Source organism: Odontesthes bonariensis, chromosome 12, assembly GCF_027942865.1.
Source record: "Odontesthes bonariensis isolate fOdoBon6 chromosome 12, fOdoBon6.hap1, whole genome shotgun sequence".
Taxonomy (NCBI): Eukaryota; Metazoa; Chordata; class Actinopteri; order Atheriniformes; family Atherinopsidae; genus Odontesthes; species Odontesthes bonariensis.
The window spans coordinates 21,609,552-21,636,914 of record NC_134517.1 but is presented as its reverse complement, the minus strand read 5'-3'; the positions used below and the strand labels follow the sequence as shown (position 1 = coordinate 21,636,914).

General features: G+C 43.1%; 2 protein-coding genes across 3 annotated transcripts; both read left to right on the top strand.

The window, feature by feature from the left end:
* Positions 1 to 302: 302 nt before the first annotated feature.
* map3k20a (mitogen-activated protein kinase kinase kinase 20a) lies at positions 303 to 22,150 on the top strand. 2 transcript variants are annotated; one of them, XM_075479656.1, is made up of 20 exons: positions 307 to 507; positions 1,849 to 2,038; positions 3,641 to 3,728; positions 6,718 to 6,819; positions 7,695 to 7,760; positions 7,909 to 7,937; positions 8,622 to 8,759; positions 10,577 to 10,663; positions 11,889 to 11,963; positions 12,055 to 12,161; positions 14,574 to 14,709; positions 17,789 to 17,833; positions 17,929 to 17,959; positions 18,055 to 18,194; positions 18,303 to 18,365; positions 18,453 to 18,542; positions 20,361 to 20,477; positions 20,670 to 20,744; positions 20,889 to 21,039; positions 21,131 to 22,150. In XM_075479656.1, the coding sequence occupies exons 2-20, from the start codon at positions 1,880 to 1,882 to the stop codon at positions 21,823 to 21,825; spliced, it is 2,394 nt and encodes a 797-aa protein (XP_075335771.1). In that variant the 5' UTR covers positions 307 to 507; positions 1,849 to 1,879; the 3' UTR covers positions 21,826 to 22,150. The 2 variants fall into 2 exon arrangements, with proteins under 2 accessions (XP_075335772.1, XP_075335771.1); XM_075479657.1 differs by lacking the exons at positions 17,789 to 17,833; positions 17,929 to 17,959; positions 18,055 to 18,194; ... (4 more) ...; positions 20,889 to 21,039; positions 21,131 to 22,150 and adding an exon at positions 15,539 to 17,780 and having other exon boundaries at positions 303 to 507.
* Positions 22,151 to 22,866: 716 nt separating this feature from the next.
* On the top strand, positions 22,867 to 26,562 carry cdca7a (cell division cycle associated 7a). The gene is made up of 10 exons (XM_075478709.1): positions 22,867 to 22,948; positions 23,482 to 23,625; positions 23,713 to 23,835; positions 23,921 to 24,124; positions 24,233 to 24,313; positions 24,418 to 24,609; positions 24,692 to 24,820; positions 24,917 to 25,066; positions 25,144 to 25,280; positions 25,370 to 26,562. The coding sequence occupies exons 1-10, from the start codon at positions 22,928 to 22,930 to the stop codon at positions 25,404 to 25,406; spliced, it is 1,218 nt and encodes a 405-aa protein (XP_075334824.1). The 5' UTR covers positions 22,867 to 22,927; the 3' UTR covers positions 25,407 to 26,562.
* The last annotated feature ends 801 nt before the right edge of the window (positions 26,563 to 27,363 follow it).

Here is a 27,363-nt window from a genome sequence, read left to right as displayed (position 1 = left end):
AGTATGAAGTAACGTAAGCAGAGAAAAGAGCAGCAATGGCCCATAACTGTATGTGAGTATGTTCTTCTTGGGGTGGGGTATAATCAAATTAAAAAGGTTAGATAAAAATGCGGTATGGCTCAACAAACAGACAAAACAACAACTATCAAATTGAACTGTTTTTATTTTAAGTCCACACATTTGGATCCAGAAAAAGGGCTTAGAAACACATCTGCTGGCCCGCAGAATTCACCTTGAGCACTAGCGGAGGTTGTGCCTTTTTTCTCCAGCAGGAGGAGCTGTTGTCATCAGTTTGGTGACGGGAGTGGGGGGAATAGTCACTTGGCCGGCGCTTCCCAAAGTTGTGCAACCGGTAAAACCACAGCGGAGACAGTTGATTAAACAGAAATGAAACGACGTCACACGAGATTTTCCGGAAAACCTCGTCGCTTTCTCAAAGTTTTCCTCGTGCCCTCCAGCAGCGACGGCGTGCTGCCCCTGAAGCCTGAAACTGCCCACTGCATGTCGGTATGTATGCTTATAACTTCGGGCGTAAAAGATACAGAATCCACATGTTGCTGGTTTACATGGCATCATGTGGATAAAGACAGCTTACTGGGAGCTGCATGTCCTCCATTTATAGCGTGGGTTGGACAGTACACATGACATGTTTCTGCTTGTCAATGTTGGGCCGCCGAGTGTGGCGGATACGACATATTTGTAAATGTGTTATTACTACAGATACAGTCACTCCAACTCCAACATTCTCTCCTGAAGTATTCGTTGTAGTGTTAGTGTGTCAGTGCAGTATACCTCTGATGTGGTTGTACAAAACATGGAGGCATCATCTATTATATCATACGTAGTAAAGTTACTCCACATGTGTGGTTGCTGGCTTTGAAGATGGAAAACAGAAGGTGACCTCACTGCTGGCCATCACTGAGCGATTAACATTGCATTTAGCTCTGATTACAGTGACAACCTGTGGTTTGACATATGGCTATCAGGTGTTTGGGCTGCAGTGTGTACAGCTGTGTTTGCTATTAGGTGAGAAGCTTGCAGCAATGACTCAAGGAGAGCTACCATGTCCCAGTTACCCTGGCTTCTGGAGTGGTCAGGCAATACCGAGGTGAGGGGCGGGCTACTGAGAAAATTGCTTTGAAGCTAAGTATAGCACGAATACAAGTAAATCAGCAGAAAGCAGTGGCTCCCCTCTGTGACAATGGAGGCATTCCCCACTGTGATGGATAGTAATCCCAATGAAGACCAAGGTAACAGCCTTTTAAAAGCCATAATTGCTCCGCTGTAAATGGGAAACCCAGGAACAATAACAGAGCTACAATTTCCTGTAATGATGGAATTATTTTTTTACTAGATGCTTTTAAGTTGTTACAGACAAACAAGGGATGTGATAATCAGTGTGTGTGGACTCCGCTTTGGCAGCTCTCCGTTTTGGCTTGCATGCACAACGTGTTTGGCCTCAGCGTAAGCAGGAAGAGCTCCTTCTTTAGCTGAAAAGATAAAGAGAATACGAGGAACCCTCCATGCTTTTTGCATCTAAATAGAGACAGTTTATTATGACTTTTTTTTTTTACCCTCCCTGCTTGCGGCCTTACTTGTGCCAAACACAACAGAGCCTGCTGGAATAGTCTGTGACTGTTGCTGTTGATGATTCCAGCATACCAGTCATACCAGCATCCTTATACGACCACAGGCCGAACTCTGAGCTTGTTACTCAGGGATGTTGATCAGTATTGTAAAGTGGCGAATGAGGAATAAGCAGAATTAGCCGGTGGCTTTTCACTGAAACATTAGGTTGGCCTTTGTTGAGTGAATCAGACCTTCCTCTTGTTCTGTGAACCCCCTCAGAAGCCGCATTGGAGTCGAGTGTCATTATGAGATGTCGCCTCCCAGCTCGTCTTTCGTGCAGGTCAAGTTCGATGACATCCACTTCTACGAGAACTGTGGCGGCGGCAGCTTTGGAAGCGTGTACCGAGCCAAGTGGATATCCCAGGACAAAGAGGTGGCGGTGAAAAAATTGCTCAAGATTGAAAATGAGGTAGGAGTCATAATTGCCCTGGCTTTTCTTGTGCTTTTTAATTGTCAGTGAAGTAATCATTTTAATTACTGCCCCATTTCGCTGGATATGATGACTTCTCTACCCATCACTCATGGTCATTATACTCCCCCTCTCTGAGAAGCGTGCTGCTAAAGAAACATTGTCAAATGAAAGAATGTGTTTTGGCCCACTTATAGCCGCGGCTCCTCTTGAGATCCTTTTGAAAGCGCAGGCTCATTGTCTTAAAGACAAAAAAAGAATTATCTTTGAAATCTTTTCAGGGAAATCGCACTACATTTGTTGGCCTTTTCGAGGTTTCGTAAATGATACATTGTTGCTCGTATGAATTTGTGAACGATCGCAGGTATCCATTCAACTTCGCTCAAGTGTCGGAGACATGATTGTTCAGTGAAAACGATAATGTGATCCTTTCACATTGGAACACTTGTTCCTTTAATTATAGTGTTTGGTTACAATTAAATGAACTCATTCTGTCAGGTTTCCGTTCATTCAAGAGACGGTTTCACATGAAACCCTCGGGCCAAAAATCAGGTATTAATAGGTCTTTGTGTACATTTTTGTAATGAATTCAATATCTTAGGGATTTATTTCACAAGCCGATTAAAGGTACCACGTCGTTCCCTTTTTCACAAATAAATGCTATTCCTGTTACATCCCTGGTTTTGGACCTGTTTCATTGTCTGGAGCTCAAAGCACAGTTTAGCTGCTGCCGTCCATTCATCCTCCTGGAAGAAGACTGCACCTTTCCCACCACTGACTGAGCTCTCAGGAAGAAAACAAGGCCGGGGAACTTGGGCCGTTTCTATGAGGATGTAGCAGCCAACACAGAGTTAATGCACACATTTGAGCCACAATCAATATTTAAACATCCTAACTGAAAGAAAAGGCAACCACTTGGTCATATTTAACATCATTTCTGAAACTATGTGTATGCATCCTACAAGAGGGGATTCTGACGGTGAGCTAAGTTGAAGTTATAGCATTGCAGTTATGTAAACGATGCAACCCACATCTTGTTCATTGGTTTCAAATGAAAAGTTAAGCTGATTTTGTTGAAAAATGAGCTAACGCTGAGGATTTTCCTATGGACCTGTTTTCTTGAGATAACGGGCTAATAAGTTCTGTTAATTTGGCTTCTTAAAACTTGATTCCCTATTAGTACAAACAGTGGGATCGCCTGGACCGCAGCTACTTAAAGTGATAAATTAACTTGTTATAAAGTCTGTTTTTATCAAATCATCTTGAGATCTTGAGATAACAGCATCAAAATAAACAGCAGAGGGTAAGGCCGCCCCGGGCCTCTGGAAGATTAGATGCTTTACTATGAGATTTGTTACAGAAATGTATGTCTTGCTCATTCGACAGCCACATAGTCATCTAGTGCAGTTATTACGGCAAATTTCCGTGCCAATCAGAAAATAAGATGAACTCCACAAAGCAAGCTTGTCGGCATGCTGGTACTGGCATTTAGTCTAAAGCGTCTCGTTTGCTAGCCTGGCCGTAGCTCATGAGCATTGTTTATTCAGATTCTATTATGAAAAAGTTTTTTTCTTTTTCTTCTTGTGCATGTTCATCGCCCAGGCTGAAATCCTCAGTGTCCTCAGTCACCGCAACATCATCCAGTTTTACGGCGCAGTTGTCGAGGCTCCCAACTATGGAATCGTCACAGGTAAGTTTTGATAAATGATGATGCCTCAACTCTGGTTCGTGGCTACTCAGCTACTGAATTATATCCTTGTAGAAAATGCAATGGCTGACTCTGTTTGCAGAAGTCGCATAGCTTGCCAAACGTTGAATGGAAAAAAAAGGCTTCTATGATAGCATAAATGAATGCCAGAGGCTTCAGGAAGGGTACACATTCAAACTGCAATTGTGTGGCCCTGTTTTCCTTTTGTCTGGGTCAGAGGCTGTGAAGGAAAAATCAACCCGTGAGGCTTGTATAGGTGTGCACTGCAGAAAACAAGGGACCATTTTTCTCTAAGCACAAACTTTTTATCCTGTAGGTCATACTGCAGAGATATCATATGTCTCTGTGCTTGTAAGTATATATTTTTTACATATGTTGTCTCGAACACTGATAGTCATAGGCTCGGATAAAACAATGGACAGATAATGCGACTGATTCGCTTGTAATATTTAGTTGGTTTTAAATGACAGCTCAGAGGCATGGATGTCTCAATTTGTTAAACGCCTTTTTCCTTGACTAATCTCCTCCTCATTCCTTTTCTTTGCCTACTCCACTCACGTCTCAGGCGGCCCCACAGCAGCAGCAGTTCAGTGCAAGCAGCTCGGCTTCAGTGTAGATAGGAGGTCATCAAGGGGTGAGCTTCTGAGCCTCTTGGGGTGAGCCAGCAAACTCCATTTCTGCTCACAGACACACGATGCCACTGTCGGGAGCTATAGCATGTTCGGGTGGCAAGTGTTTTCCCCCGTAGCTCCCACATTTCCAACTGTTACAAAGATCGCTCTCTGTTTAGGAAACACGCTGTGAACGGAAACTGCAACGGTCCCACTCACACCCTGTGCAGCGACTTTCATCTGCTTAGATCAAGGCTTCCTTCATTTCAGCTTCAAGTTTGCGATTCAAAGTTCTGCATTTGCCCAGGCAAATGAATAAAGAAAACCCTCAAGTCAGTCTCCCCCCCCCCTTTGAGTTAAAAATCATCGGCCATTTTAAACAGCGTGGCTTTAAGAAAGTTCTGAAAACCACATAGTGTATGATGAGCAAAAACAAACAACGACAGGAGCAAAGAGACTGAATCTAACTTGCAAAAACTCTGTGGGATGTCAGCAGACTTTGAAAGCTGTATCCAGAAAGAAAAGCTTTCGAGGACGATCAGCCTCCTCAAGCCAGCGTTCCCAAAACAGTCGTTAAGGAGACAAAAAAAGATGTTACACTGCTGTGGGACTTATCTTCCTTCAACATCAGAGTATACTGTACCTATATATTCATCATATACCTATTTCACCGACCCATATTTCATATTAAGGACTCATCTTTAAGGAGTTAGTGATGACTAGATTGATCTCAGCAAAAATGAGAGTGGTGGCAGCTGACCTTTGATATTCTTGGAAGGGCTGGGAACGTCTCCCCAGCTGCTGCGTTACAGTTGGATATGGCCGGGCCACTGTCCCCATGTGACTTCACACAGATTATGGGCTAAAGGTTTCTTTTATCTCTTAGGATGAAGAGTGCTTTATGAAATGCCGTGTAATCTATGCTTCTCTTTCTCTTTTTTTCAGCGATAGTAAATAAAACGGCATAAAAAAAACTCATCATAAATCACGAGACAGTGATGTGTGTGTGTGAGAGCGGTGGAAAATGCTTGTGCTCCTCGGCTTTCTCCGCAGTGTTTTGGAGCTGCGAGACAGAAAGTCTTGTTGCCAGGGAGCTGGCGGGTGTCTCTTGTTTATCAAGGCAGAATCTAATTAACACCAGAGAAAAAAAAAAGAAAGTGTTTATGGTCATCCTGACCGTGCCATGTCCACATTCATCAGCTCTGTTACAAATTTCCTTTATCTGTTGACACACAGCATCGGTCCACACAGTTTCCCTCTTCTGCGGCCGACCTCACACACCCGTGTGTCTCTGTTGATCCGCTGGAGTTTAACAATATCTGCTGTCACTTATCAGACTCATAAACTTGACGGATTGCAGTGAGTTATCTTTTTCTGGGTAAAGGTACACTTGCCCGTTTTGCTCGTTGAAAGGTGTGTGAAATCCGACAAAAATGGAAAGCGCGCTTTTACAGCCCCACAGGTTGTCACGTTGTCTATGGGAAGGGCACGTACTTCCTCAGGGGCAAAGTGCAGACCTTCAAACCGTTTGCACTGGTTAAGGAGCGGCGTGAGACACGTTTCTCTGTCCACTGTCATCCTGCAACCCCTGTGACACGAGCAAAAAGACCCACATGAATTTTAGGCCTGTAATGATAAAAAACCCCTAGTGTGTTTTATGATTGTTAATTAGGCTCCTGTCTCGGTGCCTGCGCTTGTTTACAGTACTGCGTATAGGGATATGATTGGGTTATTATGCACAAACAGAGTCTTCCTGCTGTTCGAGCTACTGCTTGCCTATCTTTATTTAAGCACTTCACAAAATAGGCTTTGTCTACACATGGGAAAAATGTGGCCTGTTCTGCATATCTTTGATTTACGGAGGCTTCATCAAAGCCGTCTTTCAGCGTCTTGGATGTGTTTTTTTTTTCTTTTTCTCCTTTTTTTTGTTGTGGAGCAGATTTTGCAGAGCGAAATGGGATTTTTAAGTTTCATTTAGCCGTAATTGCTCATTAGAAGTGCGCAAGTGAAACCTTTGAAAACAGAGCAGAGAGATCATTAGTGAGTGTCATGAGTGATCATGAGTGACAAACTTGTCCGGAGGGGACAATCGGCCTCAAACTGCGACGAGCCAGTGACGGCAAACCATATTTAACCAGGTCCCCGCCAGCTGGCTTGCAAAGTGGGTCCAGTCAAATTTCGGTTTTTAAATGATTTCTCGCCCAGCTCACACAAATTGCACCCATGTAAACAATGCCCCACTCAAAAGAACAGCTTTGCCCCTGTAAGATATTTATGCCTTCACTTTCTCCCCCCACCTGTGTTTATTGTAGTTGTTGGTGTGTGAGCCTCTGTCAGCTGTATTTTATCTGCATCCTCAGAGTATGCAAGTGGTGGCTCACTGTACGATTACCTGTCGAGCGATGAGAGTGAGGAGATGGACATGGGACAGATCATGACCTGGGCTGCGGAGATCGCCAGAGGTACATTTTAGATTTTATCTATTTCCTTGATATTAACCGTAAAAAACTGGATCAAATTCTGTCTTGTCAATATCAAAGCTGATTGATGAATTGGTCACTGACTGAGACGAAACTTTTGATTTGTTTTACAGAGTAACACCAGGTTACATGTACATGATTGTTGGTGAGGATAAAATCCAGCCAAGATTTGTTCACAATATCAACAGTAATTGTAAAAAAAAAAGAAAAAAAAAGCCTAGAATTATCCCTGTAATCTGTTGCCTTATTATTGCAACCTAAGATTTAGATGATAATTCACACATATACACAAGCCAGGAAAAAAAACACCATCACAACAATGCAACACAAGGATTAATAAGTAACATATCTACATGCAAAACTAGGCTATGAAACCTCCGAATAAATTGCTGTTGGATTGCTGAAACGGCGCGTCACCTCTCTGCTACTAAACCCTAAAAATTCAAATCTAAAAGTGTGTGTAAATATGACAGAGATGTGAGAGGCTGCTGATGATCAAATGTCCATCAGTTGAGAGTCCCGGGTGGCAGTTGGGGTTGCCGTGACGACGTTAAATTCAACAAAATCTCTCAAACTCTGTCTCAAAGCGCCACTATGTCGAGAAAAAAACGCAAGTCCTCATGAAACGGTTCACAACCGTGAGCTCCGAGAGACTTTCCTGCACACGTCGATGTGTGGCGTGTAAAAGAGAGACGAACAAAGGAGCGCGATTAAGATGATGGAAAAACGTGCGTGTGGAGCGAAAACTGTTCAGAGAAGCTCTACGTTTAATTTCACTATGTTCAGAAAGAGCACATGCAGTGAGTTTTTAAGTGATCTTTGCCTGAAAACCTTATTTCTCCTCATTTCTGCTTCAGGGATGCATTATTTACATTCAGAGGCCCCCGTTAAAGTGATCCACAGAGATCTGAAGTCCAGGAATGGTAACTACTTTCATGTCTGACACAGGTTTATTTTTATTATTTGCCTGGTTAAATAAAGGTAAATAATAAAAATAATAATAATTGCCCAAATTCAATAACTGCAAAAGCTTTTAAAAAACTATTCTCTCTCTCTTCTTTTTCCCCTCAGTTGTTTTGACCGCAGATAAAATTCTCAAGGTAGGTCTTTCCATGTGACTCACTCACTGCTTTAATCAGAAATACACGAAAATGAAAGATAATCCAGATTTGTGACACAATGTATATATCATACATCATATTATACATCGTGTCATGTCAGCATCTTGTCACATATAACTTCCCTTTGGGATCAATCAAGCTGAAATGATCACATTTGATCTCAGGCCCAGGGCATGAAATCCTGGTAATGTTTATTTTTATCTGCAGTACATGGACATGAGAAGTCAGTAACTTACTCTACACTCAAAGGAAATTACAGACAGTGTTTCCAACGTGTCTTGTTAAAGGTCCTTAGGAGACTTATGGGGCCAAGAAAGCTATTTATCTGCTGTTTTTGACCAGGTCCTCAAAAGAGACTTAACTACAATCATGATCTCTTTATACTTTGCTCTGGTGTAATTTACAGTTTCCAGTACACATTCCATTAATCGGGACTTGAAGGCGTGGTCGGTGAAGTTTAGAACCTGCTTCTCTCCTCGTCTCGGGATGCTTTTAAAAACCATCTAAGATCCATAGATCCAGTCTTGTCTGTTAGGATTGTTCTTTTTCTAAATGCTAGTTTTATATGCAATTTCCTCATCTGCATGTTGCAATGGATAGCCGGATAAACTTTTTGACAAACCTGCAACATTGGTCTAATTGTCGTTTTTTTCTTCGCCTCAGATATGTGATTTCGGGGCGTCTAGGTTCCTGACGCACACGACACACATGTCCTTGGTGGGCACGTTTCCCTGGATGGCTCCAGAGGTGATCCAGAGTCTCCCTGTGTCTGAGACATGTGACACCTTCTCCTACGGGGTGGTGAGTGGAGGAACTGCGTACTGCCAGAACCTTGACACTTGTGTGTGTTTTTGTTTTGGCACTTAGAGTCTTCCTCGTGATAAACACCTCGTTTATGCACCTGTTGTGCACCAATGTTCCTGAATATTACTGAATTAGACTATTATCAGGCTGAGATGTGTCTGAAAACCCCAAAACTCCTTCCAAATACTTAATATTCTATGCTCGTAATTAACAGTAACACATGCTGATGCCATACATACATAATACGCTTGTGAGCTGCGTAGCTATCCATAGACCTGTAAGTGTGTATTTTGGTCCATTCTGGTCTGCTTTATCTGACCGGCGTATGCCGTATGAATGTGGTAAATTGGATAACTTAGTAATGAACATTTTATGCATTGATGCATCTTCGATGGGGATTTTTTTTACAGCTGTGAAAAGACGGACGTTATCAGTTACTGTGTCCTGATGCTTTTCAGTTTGTCAATTTAAATGCGTTTTTTTTTTTTTTTTTAAAGTCGAGAGTCCAACAACGCATTAAGCGGCGCACGACCTGCACATGTCGTCAATCGCATGCTTTTTATTCAATGAAATGTGCCACCCAAATACATGTTTTTCTTATGCTCCAAGAGTTTCATGCACATCCCTTCATTTACATAGAAGAACCCAGGAAACTCTCATTTTCATTATTAGCCTTATGTGTCATTTATATGTAGCTGTTTTTGAATGCTCTCTCCTTTGCTTATATTCTTGCATCCACTTTAAAAAGAGCACTTATTATATGTAATTACATCAGTTTATGAGAAGAAGCCCATATCGTACTGTTGATTAGTTCTCGTTAATACAAGCTTTCGTTTTCATGGGGTTTTCTGATGTCTCCGTGCTGCCTCACACAGGAGGTTAAGATTTTTCCTGAGAGCTCCTTTGCTTTTAAACCTACTAACTCATTCATACCTACTGGTTCATTATTTTCTTCGACAAATAATACCAATTCATTCGATCCGAACGTGTTCATTATGGCACATCAAAGATCACAAAAGCGGTCGACAAGAACAGTGAAGCTAACAACCTCAGGCGAAGAAGTAAGGCGAAGAAGGAAAGACTTGATTGACAGGCTTTTTATTTCGGTCAAAAAGAAAAAAAAAATCCAACTTGCGGAAAAAAGGAATTCTTTCAAATGTGGTGAATACATTTGCAAGAAATTGCACTTAAGTCTCTAATGGCTCCCAGCAGAAGTCCTGCCGATATTTTCATTTCTGCTCCTTTTTTTTTTCTTCCTCTACTTTAAGTGGACAGAAGCACAAGTTTTGACCTTTCCAGAAGCACAACCCCTTAGAAATTGATTGTTACCTTTGTTGATCTTGAAAATATCTGAAGACATTTGGAGGTAGTCTCAGAATAGAATCTGTTAAAGTAGATTTTCTGAAATTCCTTTTCTGTCATACAAATGTAAAATCCCTCAGTATTAACAAAAATGATGTAAAACAAAAAAACTTTCACTTTTGAAAAATAAGACATCTGAATACTAACTGAATAGAGGCTAAATTTTCAGGGGAGTACTCGTAATGTACACCAAAAACAGCATCTGAATCTAAAGGTATATTCTTTTTGTGCAGTCCTCTGCTAATTATCTGGTGAAATAAAAACTCACAGTCGAAATGTCCCACGTCAGCAGTTGGATTTACGAACATCTCCGATGTCAAATGCGGTCAGAACAAACCACTGAGAAATCTGAAATTGGAAAATGTGTCGCAGCCCCGAGTGGAACTAAAAAAGTCCAGTTTACGAGCAGCGATACGGCAGGGATAGTGGTGACGTTTGCTCCTCTGTGACAGGTTCTCTGGGAGATGATCACCCGTGAGATACCCTTCAATGGCCTGGAAGGCTTACAAGTGGCGTGGCTCGTTGTGGAGAAGAACGAGGTATTTGAATGCATTTTTACATCATTCAATTGTTATGCATCCACATAAGATGACAGGAATGAATTTTGGATGATGAAAAAAAAAATCCGTTTGTCTGTTTGTTAGATATGAAGCAGGAGCCTGGATACCATTTGCTTAACTTGGCATAAACAGTGGAAAACAGCGACCGCATGCTGATTCAAAGAAAAGATATGACTGGACAGGGATTTCTCATCCCAAGACATAATTAATCTCCTCAAAAATGAGGTCCGCGTGTAATGAGGAGCTTATTAGCCTCGTAAACACACGGTTGCACTCTCACGCTGGCAGCAGTGTGCACGAGGTGGAATGTGTTTTGCTTCATTTTCTGAATACACTTATAATGACATTTTGCATCCTATCCTGTTTTAATTATATGTCACGTGAAAACTGCGGAGGGAAAATGTCAGGTTGTGGTTTTTATTGAGATGTCGTTTGAGGTACTAAACCCGCTTCTTAAAGTCAAGGATGCTTCTTTTGTGGGGTGGGCTCCTCCAAGTCAAAGACTCCCTCCTCGCATTCGAAAAACACATAATGGAACGGTCCTGACAAGTGGGCATATGTCACGCCAACAGTCTCACCAGTAATTACACCCTCCTCGCGCAACAGCAGGAAAACTGAATGGCTATTAATTAGCCGGTAGCTGTTAGCTGGCTACCTAATAGTCATTTATACTGGCAATTTACACTTTCTGCCCTTTGACGGAGAATATTACGACACTACAAACTTTATGGTGGCCACAAGTATAATTAAAAAAAAAAAAAAAAACTTGTAAAGGGATATAGCATGAAGCCCAAACTATTTTTTATCTGCACCGTCCTCAATGTGCGCAGAGAATCAAAGCAATCTTTGATATCGGAACGGTCCCTCTGCCAGATTTTTTTTTGACGTGACATCCGAGGAAAGGCTGCTGTTAAGGATTCTTGCTTGACTTTGAGAAGCACATTATCTCTTGTTAAGGGTGTACTGATTTCCAGGGGGCTTTTTTTTCATAGTGAGGTTGCTAAGCAACCAGCAAAGCAACCAGCAGGATGAAGACATCCTCGCAATTTCTGCTAGTTTAGAGACTTTTTCTAAACTAACTAGTTGCTGGATATAGTGTCATATTTAACAGAGAGTCGAGCAACATCGATCCTGTAATGTAAAGAAAAAAAGTTTAGCTTCCATAATGTCAAAGTGTTGCTGTTCTGGACCGTGTGCATTTCAGAGGTTAACCATCCCGAGTGGCTGCCCTGCCAGCTTTGCAGAGCTCTTGAGAAAGTGCTGGGCAACAGAGGCAAAAGTGAGTTACATTTACATCCAAATCAACAGTGCACTCTATGTATGTTTTCATGTCAATCATACACAGAGCAAATGTTTTTCTGTTCACGTAGGAAAGGCCAATGTTCAAGCAGATCCTGTGTACTCTGGAGTCCATGTCTAAAGACAGCAAACTTCCTCAACAGTGCAACTCTTTCCTCCACAACAAGGCTGAATGGAGGTAATGTGATCAGCTATTCTCCACAGGCAGTAAATGTATTTGTAACACTATTTTCATGCCAATATACTGCCTCAGCCTAAGGAAACGTGCCACCGTTTTTTAAAAGAAAGATGTGGAAATGTAGCTGATGGGGGCCGCGAAGCACAAAGAAGAACTTGAGCTCGTGCATATAGATCCTTAATAATTACGCTGATAGCTACATAAAGACATGAAAACTGCCAAAGAATGATCCATCTGGATATACTTCCTCTCTTTACCCATAAGACCCTAAAAATAATCACCATCTTTTTCAAGTAGAAGTGTTTAATTGGCCTGTATGAGCAGCTGGAGGTTTGGTGATGTTCAGCACAGCCTGAGTCTCAGCTGTCACTTTATTCTCTGTCTGCCTCTCTGCCTTGTCTGTGCTCGTGAGTCCCCCCCCTGCCCCCCTCAGAAGTTGTGCTGGTAGCAGCGTGTCCAGGCAGCCATCTGCATGGGGAGCAGGTTGGGCTGAATTTTATTCCTAAGAAACACAAAGTGAAAATGTGAAGGCAGAGGCTTGTGGTTAATCGGAGCAGGTGGTAGCTCTTACTGAAATGCTCGAGAAGCGTTGCGCTTGTCGTGAGTTTACTTAGGTATGAATGTTACCCAGAAAGAGATGGCGCTAGATAGATAGATAGATAGATAGATAGATAGATAGATAGATAGATAGATAGATAGATAGATAGATAGATAGATAGATAGATAGATAGATAGATAGATATTACATTTAGTTTTTTTTGCTTCAGGTCACTGGGCTTAAAATGACAAATTCCCTCTTGTCTGCACCATATTCTGAGGGGAGCATCTGGCTGAGCTTTAAGAAGCCTTAAATTCAAACCTATAAGCTGAAGGACACTTGACATACTGTAAAGCTGAAGGGAACTACAAACTCAAGTAGTATTTCTCTATGACTATGAATAATTTCAGCTCACTTTTAGTGGTTACCCGCTTTGATAAGACAAACATATTCATTGGAACTATGTTTAAAGGACATTCACGTACACAGTACGTAAAGGAGGAAACACCGGGAAATGTACAGGGTTTGTCAGGAAGGTGGGAAGCAAAAGAAGTCATCATTTGCTAAGCTGAGCGGAAGCTGTTTGAGGTGAGAAGCTTCGGGGTGGAGGAACTGGAGAACCAGGAAGAGCGAGGCTTGGCCTTCCTGCCTGGGATACATGTGTTTATGGAAAGAGTGTGGGACGCTTTCTTGGAAGGGACTCAATGGATTTCCACAGAGGACTGTGCAGCTCCACCTGCTGGACAAAACGAACCTCCTTAATAAGAGGCAAACGTGAGGCACAGGACTGCCCCTGAAATTTTGAGTGTCAGTTGGCACATTGGTGAGTTGCCAAAGATGTTTACAGCACTTTTATTTTGGCTCAGCTGATTATATGTGAGGACATACGTACCTAGAGCATAATCTGTGATGCTTTTATAACAATATTCTACAATTATTATATCTTTAAAGTAAACAAATCCTTTGGAATGACCAAAAGCAAAAAAAAAATAAAAATCCTCTCCTACTCCTACCAATAATGTTTCAGCCAAAGATGATGTATTGTAGAGCTCTGTGCCACAGCAACAGTTGCTGTGGAGCTAAACATTACTAAAACCCACACTATTTTTTCAAATCCTTATAGGAAATGCTACTTTCCATCAAATCAAACATGAGAGGCTGAATTTTAGGACAGTGTCTTTTTGTTTGAATATGTATTTTTAACACAAAAACCTAAAAGTCTTAACACAAAAACCTAAAAGAAACCCTAAAATTCAGGTTGAAGTCAATACAGTTAAAACTGGATTTTATGTTGCGCTTTGCTCTAGCCTTGTGAACTTGAGCAATGCCACGTACGCCGTTCACTGATGTAAATATACTTCCCAGAAGGGGAAAATGCTTACAGTGTTATGCAATACTGGAAAATACTGGATAAAAATAACTAATTCAAAGAGTGAAGGTGGTAATAAGGTGACTTGGAAAGACAGCAGAGGTCACTCGGCCTTCGTACTTCAAGAAAAAGTCAACAACAACAGTCCGAACAAGCTTAAAAAAAGTCGAACATTTGGCAAAAAACAGAGGAGCTAGTATCTTGTCAATCAAATATGAAATGAGATATTTAGATATGCGATCACCAGGTCACCAAATAAGTTTTAATCTGCAGCTGGATGGCTCCTACTGGACCAAATGTACTGTTTGCTCTGAAATGTTTGCTGAAAATAGAGCTGCCAGGCGGAAATTAGATGAAGCTGATAAGAATGAGCTGATTGTCACAGACAGAAAGGAAGCCGGAAAATGAAAACAGGTAGTTGCGGATTTTTTTTTGCAGTTAACGAGAAAGATCTAGAATACGGCAGCCCTGAATGTTGACATTGCTCTGTTGCTGTGTGTTGAAGGTGTGAGATTGAAGCTACACTCGAGAGGTTGAAGAAGCTGGAGAGAGACCTGAGCACCAAAGAGCAGGAGCTAAAGGAGCGAGAGCGGCGTCTGAAGGTGTGGGAGCGCAAACTCATAGAACAGTCCAGCAGCCCGGTGAGTCCCTCGTTGTCCCCTCTTGACTTTGGTTCATCCTCACCTCATAGTGGTCACAGTTACATCGATGTTGCTGTGCTTTCCGGTTTCCTCAGTGATCAGGAGCGCCGTTCCAAAAATATAATGAACGAAAAGTGAAAAATGAGAGGAAAAGGGAAACACGTGTTTGACGAATGTCAGTGCCGCATCTACAAGCAGTGGAATACATTTACATCGCGCTGCGCTGATATTTACAAACTTGAATTGAATCGTGAGTCCTGGTTGAATCACCGCGAATCGTAGTTTCTGACGTGCAGTTCACGCTTTGCTCTTCTTCTTTGTCTCGTCTGCGTTTTTTTCCCTTCTTTTTTTTCTGAACGCACAAAAATCAATGTTACATCCCCAGCATCACACAAAAGGCCTCAACACAGTCAAGGGCTGCATCTCACTGTCTTTTATATTCACTGGCTTATCTGAGTGCTTCCTTGATTTGAAAATTTAATGGGAGAAAGCAGCAATAAGGCCATCATTCCCTACTGTCATTTATCTGGTGAAAAAAAATGGTTTCGATTTGAAATCGTGAACTCTTTAAACCTGCTCTTTTGATACCTGTCTCCCTTCTCTTCCTATCCTTCACCAGCTATACTTTTCTGTGTATTTCCTCATAGCGCCCTCCTTTCAATCATTTTATTAAGGCTTCAGATTGTCCACTTGTCTCATCTGCACTTTATCTTTGTGGTTTAAAGCTGATTGTTTACTTCCTTTTCTTGTCCGTCTTCTGTCTTTTCTTCCCCCTTTTTGTTCTTCCCCTTCTCCGTCCTCGCTCTCTCCACTTGTCTCTGCCTTTCAGCTCTTCTCACCTGCGGCTAAAAAGATAAGTGCTCAGTCGTTCTATCGCTCCAAGACGGAGGAGTCAAACAGTTCACAGATGTCGTGTCAGATCACAACCTCCGGTAATAAGGAGGTGAATCTGCACTCTGTGATGAAAGGCTTTGAGGACGCCTTTTCGTTGGACCTTGGCCGGCCGGTCCTGCGCGCTGCCATGCGAGCCGACATGCGGGCCAAGCGGAACTCTTCCAGGTCGAGCCGTGTCAAAGATGGACACAAACTCCACGTGGCTTGGGGGATGGGACACTCCTCCGGGTGTGCCGACAGTGAATGAACTCTTGGATGATTTGTGATGCCACAGCTGCATCTTATGATCTGTGATCCCGTTTAATCCATTATTGATGTGGAAGCGCAACTGCTTGTTAAGTCATGCCGTTAATTGTTTTATACTTTCATTAATCGTTACTTTGTCATACCACAACACACATTGCCCTCTGCCACGTAAGCCGGATGTAGACTGCACAGGAACACGGACACAATAATCACGTATATTTCAAGCCTGTGGATATTATGAATGTCATCTACTGTAAGCCTAATGTTGGGGATGTATAGTGCCACGCTGTGAAGAAAGAGCCATGTGAGCCAGTTGCTTGGAGAAGGCCAGGCTTTTATGATGAAGTGACATTTTGCTGACATTAAGATTGGCCAATTTGTTCTGGATGTGGTGGAGTGCAGTTGTTGAGACGCAGTCTCACTAGGAAAGTGAACATGTTTTTTTTGTTTTTTTTTTTCTTCTGACTGACCTCAGTTGAAAACAGCAGGAAAGGGACTTTGCTGAATGACTGTCAGCGCCCATTCTCTCATTCTGTGTTTTAAACTGTTTTTCCAAGCTGGTCTCCACCTAAAAAAAAAAAAAAAGATTAAAATGAATAGAATCATCTCCTCTGATAGAAAGATGCAGTACTCCACACGCCGTGGTTTAACTGAATATTAGCTTGAAGATGTGCATCTTACAGTAGAGAAACTGGTATCAGTGTTAGTGTTAGTGCATTACCCTTCATCTGGGCGAAGGACATGCTTCCTTAAGCATAGCCCATTAAACTGTCCCCTTTGCTTGTTATAATCAGCCAGTCTCACGAGAATGTAATCCACTGTATTCCTGCGTTGTTGCTTGTTAGCGCTCATATTCCAGCTCACACACTGTCCACACTCTTGTGTCAGACTCAACATCACAATTAAACCAGATTTGCAACTTTTGTTTGCATGTACCTGTGTAAAATGCAAACAAAGGGCATGCTGAAACACTGTACCCATAAATGTATCTTTCAGAGCTTCCACTAAAATAAAACCGCTTCTCGATGTGACATGTCCCTGCGTTCTCCAGAGCTTTGTTGATAAATCAGCTTCTTTTAAGGTTTTAACAGAAGACAGAACAGGGTGTGACAGATAGCATTTTACTGTCAAATATTTTTGCCGCGCGTGGTATGTTTGTTGAGCCTTTTCTTGTGACTCAACTTCATAACACCCAGTAACTCCCCATTGTTCATGGCCCAGTTACCCATCATTCACTTAGTCCACACGGGGGCAGACTTGCATGAAATCTCATCTCCACTCAAAGTCTTTTCCTCCCGCGGATTCCACCCCCAACAACTCCGTCCCCCCAAATTTTCGTCGACTGAACGCCACCGATCTTTGTAAAAGAAGCACAGCTGCTTGTTTGTGAGATAAAACGTGTTTTTTTTAAACCAATGTGAAGTCACTACAGTGAGTCTGAATCCGTTTGCAGCTGAACTGCATTACTGTAGCAGCCTGAAAGCCGCTGTAGGGGAGATAGGCTTTATGAGGCGGCAGCCTGAGCCGCCTATGGCAGCGACTGTCGACCCGAAGCAGACGTTTAGTTCATAATCGGAGCTGCTGCAGGATGTCGTGGGAGGAAGACGGTGAATGGAGATCACCCTTTCATTTAGCCTTCCTTTCTCCAACTTTGCAGTGCCTTATTACGTTACACGCCAGTCTCACCAACATAATGATAAAATCTTTGTTTTGAGGGAGTTGCTGCTTGATTACGTGTAATGAGTGATAATTATTCATATTGTTGCCATTTTCACTTCAGTAGACCACGTTATAGCAGTCATTTCTTTTTTTTATATAGAACATTCTGGGGCTGCTTCCTTTCGATAGCACAATGACATCAGAAAACATGGTCACTTTCTTATTTTATATCCATCCACCCTCTGCTGCTGTTACTTTTCTATGTGGTGTTTCTCTGCAGTTGCTGCCCACCCTCGACATATATACCTGGACAGAGGAGCATGTGGTCAGTGTCACTGCTTTTCATGAACCGAATATTATTTTCACTCAAACGGATACCATTACGATTGAATCTAACACATGACTATCTTATCCCTTCAGTGTTTCTGGATGCAGCAGGTGTTTGGTACAGGTTCGTCCATTTCCTTCCTGAGCGATTCAAACTTGGCCCACCTCAGACTCTTTGGCTGTTGTTCAAAAACTGTTTCTTTGCTGTTGTCGCGTCAGGACATGGTACGTTTGACATGGAGCTTTACACCGACCTGTTTAAAGAAAACCACATCACCGGAAAGAGGTTGCTGCTGCTCACGGAAGACGACATGCGGGACATGGGGGTCAAGTCCAAAGGCCACGTCATGCACCTCAAGGCAAGGCGCCATTAAACGTGATAGCTTGACCCTCATGTATAGTATGCGTTCAGAGCTGACTGATATTTGGAATTACTGTGAGCTCAATGAGAACTTTCTATTATGCAGGGTGAAATTGAAAAGCTAGCCAACGATTACCTCGGGTTTGTCCACTTCCCTCCACTGCTGAAGGTACGACACTCATTCTTTATCCTGGAGAAGTGTCGTTTGCTTGTTTGTTTGCTTTGTCCCACATTTGATCCCTTTTCTTCCCATAAGGATGAGCTGGAAAAGGAAGTGGAGCAGAGGAAAATTGTAAATCTGGAGCTGGTGTTTGGGTACCACTGGAAACCGGGAACAGGAAAGTCTGTAAGTTTGTGAAGGAAACAAAACACTCTCAAACGCCGACTCCAGCATATCCTGCAGCTGTGAGCATCACTGGCTCTGTGAAAGCAACAATTAGTGAACATCACACAGAAATCCTGTGTCTGCTTGAAACATTTTGGTAATAATGGATAGTTTCTCAGTCTGCTGCCACTGAAGCTGTTTGCTCTGAGGATTCATGGCGGCGGCTGTTACACCGCCTATTGAAGGCATCACTAGACATGCATTAGACCAGACAAATAAACATTTCACTCTCAGCCTTGTACCAGATCCACCTCGACTTGCTCACAGCCCTTTGTTACGGTCTCAAACTGTGGAGAAAGGGTGGCTCTTCACTTGCTGTTTGAATTTAATCAAAAATAGCCCATTTAGCCAGAAGTCATTTTCTTTTAAAAGGCAAACGTTATTTAATCTTTCAGCTGTTCATTGTCCCATCATAAATAGTCCTCTTTCAGTGTGTTCGGCAGGGCTGAAACGAGCCTGCTAATTGCCTCCCATTTCTTCTGACATGTGGTGGTTTAGTGGGTAGAAAACACAGCAGGGAGAAGGAAACAGGAGGCTGAGAAAATGAGAGCTAATTATTTTCCCCTGCCTGGTGTCAGGTTCCGTGTCAGCCTTGTTTTTACAAACTGGAAGGTTTTTTTGCACTAAATAAAACAAACCCACACTGCATTTTTTTTTCCTTTGCCCCTCTTTGCTGGCGATGTCATGGAAGCAGCTGCACTTCTCAAAGACAAAATGAGGGCCTGCAATTGTGCGGCCACCATCTGACAGCCACTGAGGGTCCCCTACTAATGAGGATATCACCGTGCAGCCAAGTGAAAGGTGCTGAATTATGTATGAGTTGTCATTAGACGCACTCGGGTCCTAGGCATCATTACCAGACATTGTTTCTGCTGGAGTGATTAGACTAGCATGGACCTGGGAGCCCCGGTGCTACCGTCCAGGGCCGACACCAGGCCAGCACAGGGATGCTGGCGTGTTTCTGAGCCAGAAGCTCGCTGAAGCCTCGGCTTTGAGCCGTTTCCAGCCCCCGGGGACGGATGAAGGAGAGGTCGAAGGCTCCACAGATGAGTGTGTCAGTGCCACTCCTCTGATGTCTCTCTCTGTGATCCCTACACAATGGATTGGCCTGTGCCACGAACCCAGCGTGGCTAAGCAGTGACCTGTGGCTTCGTGGGCAGCTCTCGGGGATTGGAGGAATCATTACTGCGTCGTCAGCATTCAGCATTCAGAAGAAGAGGGCTGGGGAGTTGCTCAGATTTGTGCCTCCCAGTAAGAAGCGTGCAGACCGCAGCAGCTCACGAGAAAGAAAGGAATTTAGCATTTTCACACCACCAAGAAATGATTCGTTATTCCACTGAAAATGCATTTTGTTTTCATTTAAATTAGCGAACGAAATTCCATAAAATGTATCGCATTGACCTCGTTACTCGCATTGTAATGTTGAGAGTTAGTGCAAATAGGTGGAGAGCATGTTTCTATCAATATGAGTTCTTTTTGATGCTGTAAACATCATCTGCAAACGACTTTTGAGAAAACCTCTCTGTCTTTCTCCTGTTAGGAAGTTGTAGGGTTTATCTTCAGTACTCACCCTCTGTTAAAAGGTTTAGTGGCCAGTAACCTGCCACTGCCGTTGAACTACCTGTAGGTTGTGCTGTTGGTTTATGTTCAAGACAATGAAATTTCACCTTTGCAGAGTGGTGCAGTTAGAAAGTTTTTCATACATCCCGGTTGATTCTGAATGCAGCAGACCTACATTATCTTACCAATAACTGTTTTTTTTTTGTTTTTTTTTTCCAGGACTGCAAATGGAAAATGTACATGGAACTCGATGGCGATGACGTTGCCGTGACTTACATCAAAGATGTCATATTTAATGCCAACCGACAGGACGTGGAAATCCTGCGGATGACTAAGGTGTCGTTAGAAAAAGAAAAAAAAAATCCTAATTGCTTAACTTGTACCCCTCCTTTTCCTCTTTTTGCATTTCTGAAGGTTGTCTGATGAAAATGTTTTAGTTTAGCAACAAGACTGCAAAACTGTATTGTAGATGCTGTATTATCCTTGCGACAGAGTCATTTTTGATGCTCTGATGTTATTACATTGCAGCCGCCTTTTGTGATGGATAAATGGATTGTCGGAGTACAACAAAGCCAGAGAGTTGACTACACGGTCAACTATGAGGTGAGTCATTCCATCAGTTGTGGGGGTATCACAAAACAAAATCTCCACATCATCCATCACGGGTAACCATAGACACGCGTGTAGATTATAAGCTTTAACACTAAATATCACTTACCCCTCTGTCCTTTTCACTTGACATTTCAGAATGAAGTCAAGTCACCGAAGTCTACGAGACACAGCTGTTCGATGGAGTGGAGTGCCAGTGGAGGACAAGATGAGATCAAGACTGTGGAGCTGGTCATTGAAACAGCCGAAGCTAACAAAGACTGGAAACCCAGGGAGAGCGCTCACTCAAGTAATTGTGGGGGTGTTTTTTTCTTTTTTCTTTTGTCTACTTAAGATTGTTGTGATTGAATAAAGGTGAAATGAATATTCCTCTGTTTTAGATATTGATCCAAAATGGATGCACAACGTAAGGCACAGGCAGACGATGACCCCGAAATCGCAGCAGAAGGCGAGCTCCGACGCCCGCACTCTGCCTCAGTTCCTCTCCGCACACGAAAGCCAAGGGTTTTCTTATGCTGCAGCTGTGCGTCGCTCTCCAAACCGCCTCAGAGTATCTCCCTGGACTGACTCTCGCAGCTCCTCGCCAACTGCCAGCCTGTCAGCCAGACTCTTACCACTCAGTCTGGGGTCAAAGGGCAGCAGTCCCTCCAGCACTACGTCAGAGAGCACCTCAGAGCGTGAGCGCCCACGCAGTGCCGGAGCCATACGTGACCACAGCGGAAGAAGCTATTTTGGCAACACGTTAGCGGTGGGAGGGGGGCAGAGTAGGGAGCACGCATGGAACAGTAATAGAGGAGGCCATATTCATAACAAAACCAGCAAAACCTCACGGCAGCCAGGGAGGCCACGATCCAGCAGTTACAGTGTCACACTACAGAACCGCCCACCAGAGATACCAGGTATCCTGTCTGTGACAGGAAACCCCAGCGACGAGAAAGAGGGGGGCAAAGCCAGCGACGGAGGGTGGATCAAAGTGGAGCGTCAGAAAAGACTACCACGTCAGGACAACAAACAAGTGAGAGGTCGACCAAGAAGAGGGGGCAGGGGAGGGCGTGGTGCTGGTGGAAGAACTTGATGTGGGCCACGCGCAGGCTGACAGCTTCTTTTATGCCGAGGATGCACTGAAAAAGGTTTTACATATGAATTATATCCACTGACATACTCCCAAATGACCCGCATGTTGTCGGAGAATCACAATCGTGTCTGTAATGTAATGTAATTGCTCTTTTTTTTTTTTTAGACGAATAAAAATGAGTCAGTCTGCTCCGAATGTATTTATGAACATCAAACCAAACACTTCTGTATTACTCATTTTCTATCATATGTTCTATGGCAGTTGACATCCACTGCTGCAGTCAAAATATAACACTATTTATCAGCCAGTTTTCTCACAGGCAGAACCAAGATTAAATAAAAATGTTTTAAGTCTATTTTCTTGTTTGTCTCTTTCATTAGTTTTGGAAACAGGTATTGCCTATTACTTGGTGTTTAAATCATGTTCATGTCCTGATGTTCACAGGGATATGTTATTTGGGCTTTGTCTTATTACAACTATAAATCCTCATTTTAGTACATCTTTGTTACTTCAGTTAATTAATCAATATAAAACACAATATTCCCACCTCTTTTAGTGCCTCCTTTGAGAAGTGTCCCTCCATTATAGTGTGTACCATTTATACCCCAACATGAAGTGTGGCTTTCTCGCAGGTATGAACAAAGTCTCATATTTTTCCCCCCCTTGGTGTCCCGCCATGGCCTTGACACGTGAATTACCTTAAAGGAAGTTCAATTTGGAATGAATTCAACATTTTACCCGCCTTGTATGCAAATTGACCAATGAAATGTTCGCGCCATGGTACAGTACATGGAAGACACATAGTACGAGGCCTAACAAACCGATTCGTCTTAAACAACTCATAGCTCAGAGGAACTCAGGACACCATTGAATCTTTATCGTGTTCTTCAAATATCGCTTTCGGTTAACATATCTAAACAAAAAGACTAAAGCGTTGTTAAGCTGTCGGAGAGCTTTTTTATGCGGCTTTCGGGACCTTTCGGGGGCGCGGGAAATGAACGGAGTCTGTCTGCGTGCAGCCGCAGGTCCTGCTTTGTTCTCTGCAGAGTTACTGCACGGAGTGTCAGTGTGTCTGAGTCTGGGACGGTTTTCATTGGGAAAAATGCCATTCACCCGCTCAAAGGTAAGAAAAACAGAGTGGGATTTTAATATTAATACAACGTGTTACGTGTGAAGGATAAAATTGTTTTGTTATCCTCTCAGAAAACCATGTTGCATGCAAAGTTAGGTCAACTAACCTTCCTGCTAGTAAATCCAGCGTATAGTTTTGAAACTTCAAAATACGTGGCACATTGACTATTGGTGCAAGTCTTTCTTTGCCAATTGATTATGAATACTTTGAAGTTTAAGCTGCTCCTACTTGCAGCAACCTACATTTGGTTTGGTTTGAACTTTGCGCTCAGAGGTGTGTCCCGTGAAACTGTCGGCAGTTCTTGAACAGAAAATTGACTTCAACTTGCCCAGACTTTTGTGGAGTAAGTGTTTTTGAAAGTAAAGTTAAAAACCGTCAGGGTTTCGAACTTTAAATATTAATATTTGTGAGTTCCAAGTGTTCTGTGATCATCAGAGCTGTAGCTTATTTTATCATTTAAGTATGGACAAAAGTAACCGTAATCACTCTATGGTGGTTCTGATCATCCATGCTGTCTCCTACAGAAACTGGTAGCCCAGCCTCCATCCACCAGGATGAGTTTGAGGAGCTTCCGCAGTGTTCCCCTGGTTCCCATGGAGACCTCTTCCTCCTCTTCCTCTGACGACAGCTGTGACAGCTTTGGCTCTGACGGAGGCTTTGCCAATACGGTAACAATAAAATGCCACGTTTGACCATTGCTGATATCCTTCTAAATGGCCCTGACTGCTGCAGCTAATGGCTTGTGTCTGTTTCAGAGGAGCAACTTAAGACAGACGAGGAGGACCGCGGGGAAAGCGAAGGTGCTTGAGGCCACATCAGAAGAGGATTCGTGCGGCGGGTTTGAGGAAAGTCTCATCAGCAGTCAGATAGAAGCTATGGTAAGGAATGCAATTGTAACTTGTTTAAGGACTAGGTAATAGAACACAAGTGTTGTCTTTAACTACAAATCGTTTATTCTTTCAGAAAGTAGACACTGAGCCGCCGAGACGTGGCCGCAGGTCGAACATCCTGAAGGTTGCCATGACGTTTCCCACCAAGAAGACGGACAGGAAGAGGCCTGCATCAGAGCCGCTGCCTCAGCCTAAAGTGCCGAACTCCGACGAGGAGGAAGAGGAGGAGAACTTCATGCACAAGAGAGCCCTGAATATTAAGGAGAACAAAGAAATGGTACTGTTTCGTTACCTTTGTTTCACACTGGTGTTATGACACTATAAACTGAGCCTGGATGGGACCTTGTGCATTATCGTCATGCTTTGTTGTCTTGTTTGTTTTTAGCTTTCAAAGCTCATGGCTGAGCTGAACAAAGTACCTGGGCTCTTCCCGAGAAGACGAATGGCGATGTCCGCGTTAACTACGGTATCGTAACCACTTTGAATTAATAACTGTATTATTTCACATATTTACCACATTGAGCTTTTTTTTTTTCTGTATTAATCACACGTTACTCTTTTGCTCTTCAGCCCCGACAGGCGCCTCGGCAGTCAGCGGCAACCCCAAGAGCTTTGAGGAGAAACCCCCAGCGGCTGTCTCGGCCCCACACTCGGTCTCGCTCACAGGTGGACGGACCCCCCAGCCCGCCTCCAGAGGAAGAGTCTGAGGATAAGTTCAGCCTGGTTCGCAAAAGTCGCTACTATGAGGAGGTTGATGAACCTGTAAGTCAAAATTATAGCCATCTGTCCAAATATAGGAGATTGTGAATATGTTTCTAAGTAGGAAAACATATTTCCTGCACAGCCCCGTCGTCGTTCCTTCAACGGCACCAAGGCCATCCCTCACGTGGTGCGGCCTGTGGAGGACATCACAGAGGCAGAGCTGCAGAATATCTGCCACACCGTGCGGGAGAAAGTCTACAACAGCTCAACCGTGGGTTCTTTATTCGCTCTACTGCTGAAAACATCAGAAAAACGGTTACATGTGAAACTGACTGAAAAGCAACATTATTTCAATCTGCTTTCCCAGGGATCCACTTGCCACCAGTGCCGCCAGAAGACAACTGACACCAAAACAAACTGCCGTAATCCAGAGTGCATGGGGGTGAGGGGGCAGTTCTGCGGCCCGTGTCTTCGTAACCGCTACGGAGAAGAAGTCAAAGACGCTCTTCTGAATCCGGTAGGATCATAAGCTGACACCATTGTGATGGCAGTTTATGGAGCTGTTGTTGAGTATGACTCCTCTCGTTCTCGCAGGAGTGGCAGTGCCCGCCGTGCCGAGGAATCTGCAACTGCAGCTTCTGCCGTGCCCGAGAAGGCCGCTGCGCCACAGGGGTGCTGGTTTACCTGGCTAAGTACCACGGCTATGATAATGTGCACGCTTACCTGAAAAAGTAAGGATGTCTTGGTAAAATGTGAAGTTTACTCAAGGTTTTTGTTGGTTTTTTTTTTTTCCTCACATGAATTAATTTCTTCTCTGCAGCTTGAAAAAAGAGCTGGAAGAAGAGAGCCTCGAGTGAAACGTGGAGAAGCTGCTGGAGATTCTGGACCTGACTGACACGCTCTCGCAAAATTTATACACTCACAGTCGAAATGTCAGTTTTCAAAGCGTTGCAACTCACAATACTTCCTGTTTGTGAAGTATTATTTTGAGCTTGACTGACATCTGGAAGAGGCACACAGCCAGTTGTGTGTCTCCTCTGCCCCAACCCCTTCCCCACCCCACTTCCTGTTTTTAAGAGCTTAAACATTGCATTAAGACAAATCAGTTGTGGAGTAAAACGGTTCCAATCCACCTTCTGCAATCTGATCTTTGAAATGACTAAGATGTACATATATCTCGTGCTTGTATACAATTTTATCGCTGATTATCTCTCCTGCTGCCAAAAGGCTCGTTTATATGATCACCTGCGTTATACATTGTTCTAAATGTATTGTTTTTTTAAATTGCCCTCTTGGAAAATGCATCAGCCTCTGGAGGGGAGGTGTCTCAATGTTGTGCCTTTTTTGTTAGTTGCAAATTAATGCTTGTGTTTTTACAAGTTTTGTTTTTAAAAAAAAAAAAAAAAAAAAGTTGTACTCGTTCTGTCCTGTAGAACTAGCCCAGCGATCTGCCTGCCACGAGGGGGGAGGGGATGCAGGTGGAAAGGGCATAGACCGAGGTCCACTGCCTCCCTCCTCTAAACCGAGAGGAACTGTGATATACTACAGCGCCTGGTTAAATATCCTTCATTAGATAACTGTCACTAATGGTGTGGAAACAATTAGCAGACTCTAATGGGAATCTCATACCTGTAAATCATTTTATCCGGTTAAAGCACATTCTCGCTCTGCTCCAGTCTCTTTGGCTCATTTTCTGCCGAACACTGTTAAGTAGGAATGGTTGAAGGTGCCACTGAAGTGGCAGTAGAGTTATGGCCTGCGTTTTCTGTTCACAAGTGTGATCCTCCACACGAAATGACACGGAATTAACCTTTTTGCTGTTCATCTTTGCAGCGTTCTTCATTTGACCTGTGGTGTGAAATGCACGATCTTTATAGAACTGTTTTAAAAGCCATAATCGTTTGCAGGTGGAATGCATCAAACTGCCGTATGTGTTTACCAAATTCTGTAAAGGGGAATCAGCGTTGTTCTCATTGGTTTAGCTGTACGTTTTCATTAAAGCGTTAATCACTACCGAGTCATGTCAGCGTCCTTCTTTGATTCAACCATCGCTCTCTCCAAAACAGTGGCAGCTGTAATTACTGTTATTTAAACATGGAGGACAAATCCCGGCTGACGGCGTAACTGAAGATGTGAACGCCGGACGTTTGTCTTTTCTGTTAATGCCGGTGAGGTAACGTCACTTTTAAGGTTACGCTCGCATTCCTTCAGAAGGTAAAGCTTAACAAAGCCGACATTATCCTACAGGGCTGTCACAGCCGCTGCACGGTGAGGATGTTTAGGTTGTCAGTCAGCTGCCTGCACAAGCTTGAATGGGTCAGATAATCACCGTTTACAGCAGCAACACAAATCAAAATACACATGCAACGGAGCTACTTAAAAGCATATGCACACTGCCCCATCTTAATATGTTAAACTTGTGCAACAACAACCCCAATTACTTAAAAAAAAATCATGAGGCTGTGTAGCAAATAAAAACAAAATGCAATGTTTTATTCACAATAACAAATAGAAAACACAATGTTGAAAGTGAGATACTTCATTTGTGAGGAATATTAGCTAATTGTAAATCTGAAGACCACAACAGGGTCCTACTTACCACTGTGTGCCGTCCCCTCTTCTGATGCGACCCATTGTGCAGCCTTTGAGAGAGGAATAGTGTCCCATTCTTGCCTGATAGAGGTGTTTAGCTGCTGAACAGCTCTGGGTCTTATTTATCGTGTTTCATGATGCTCCAAATGTTTTCAGCTGTTGAAAAATCTGACTGTAGGCAGGTCAGTCTTCTACTGCAAAGCAATGCTGTTGGGATAGCCG

Bases quoted from the DNA above. Each gene is read 5' to 3' on its own strand.
- cdca7a (XM_075478709.1), top strand. From the start codon at position 22,928: ATGCCATTCACCCGCTCAAAG. The intron at 24,125-24,232 runs GTACTGTTTCGT...GTTTGTTTTTAG, and splicing joins TTAAGGAGAACAAAGAAATG to CTTTCAAAGCTCATGGCTGA. The intron at 25,281-25,369 runs GTAAGGATGTCT...TCTTCTCTGCAG, and splicing joins GTGCACGCTTACCTGAAAAA to CTTGAAAAAAGAGCTGGAAG.
- map3k20a (XM_075479656.1), top strand. From the start codon at position 1,880: ATGTCGCCTCCCAGCTCGTCTTTCGTGCAGGTCAAGTTCGATGACATC. The intron at 14,710-17,788 runs GTGAGTCCCTCG...GTTTCTCTGCAG, and splicing joins TAGAACAGTCCAGCAGCCCG to TTGCTGCCCACCCTCGACAT. The intron at 20,478-20,669 runs GTGTCGTTAGAA...ATTACATTGCAG, and splicing joins AAATCCTGCGGATGACTAAG to CCGCCTTTTGTGATGGATAA.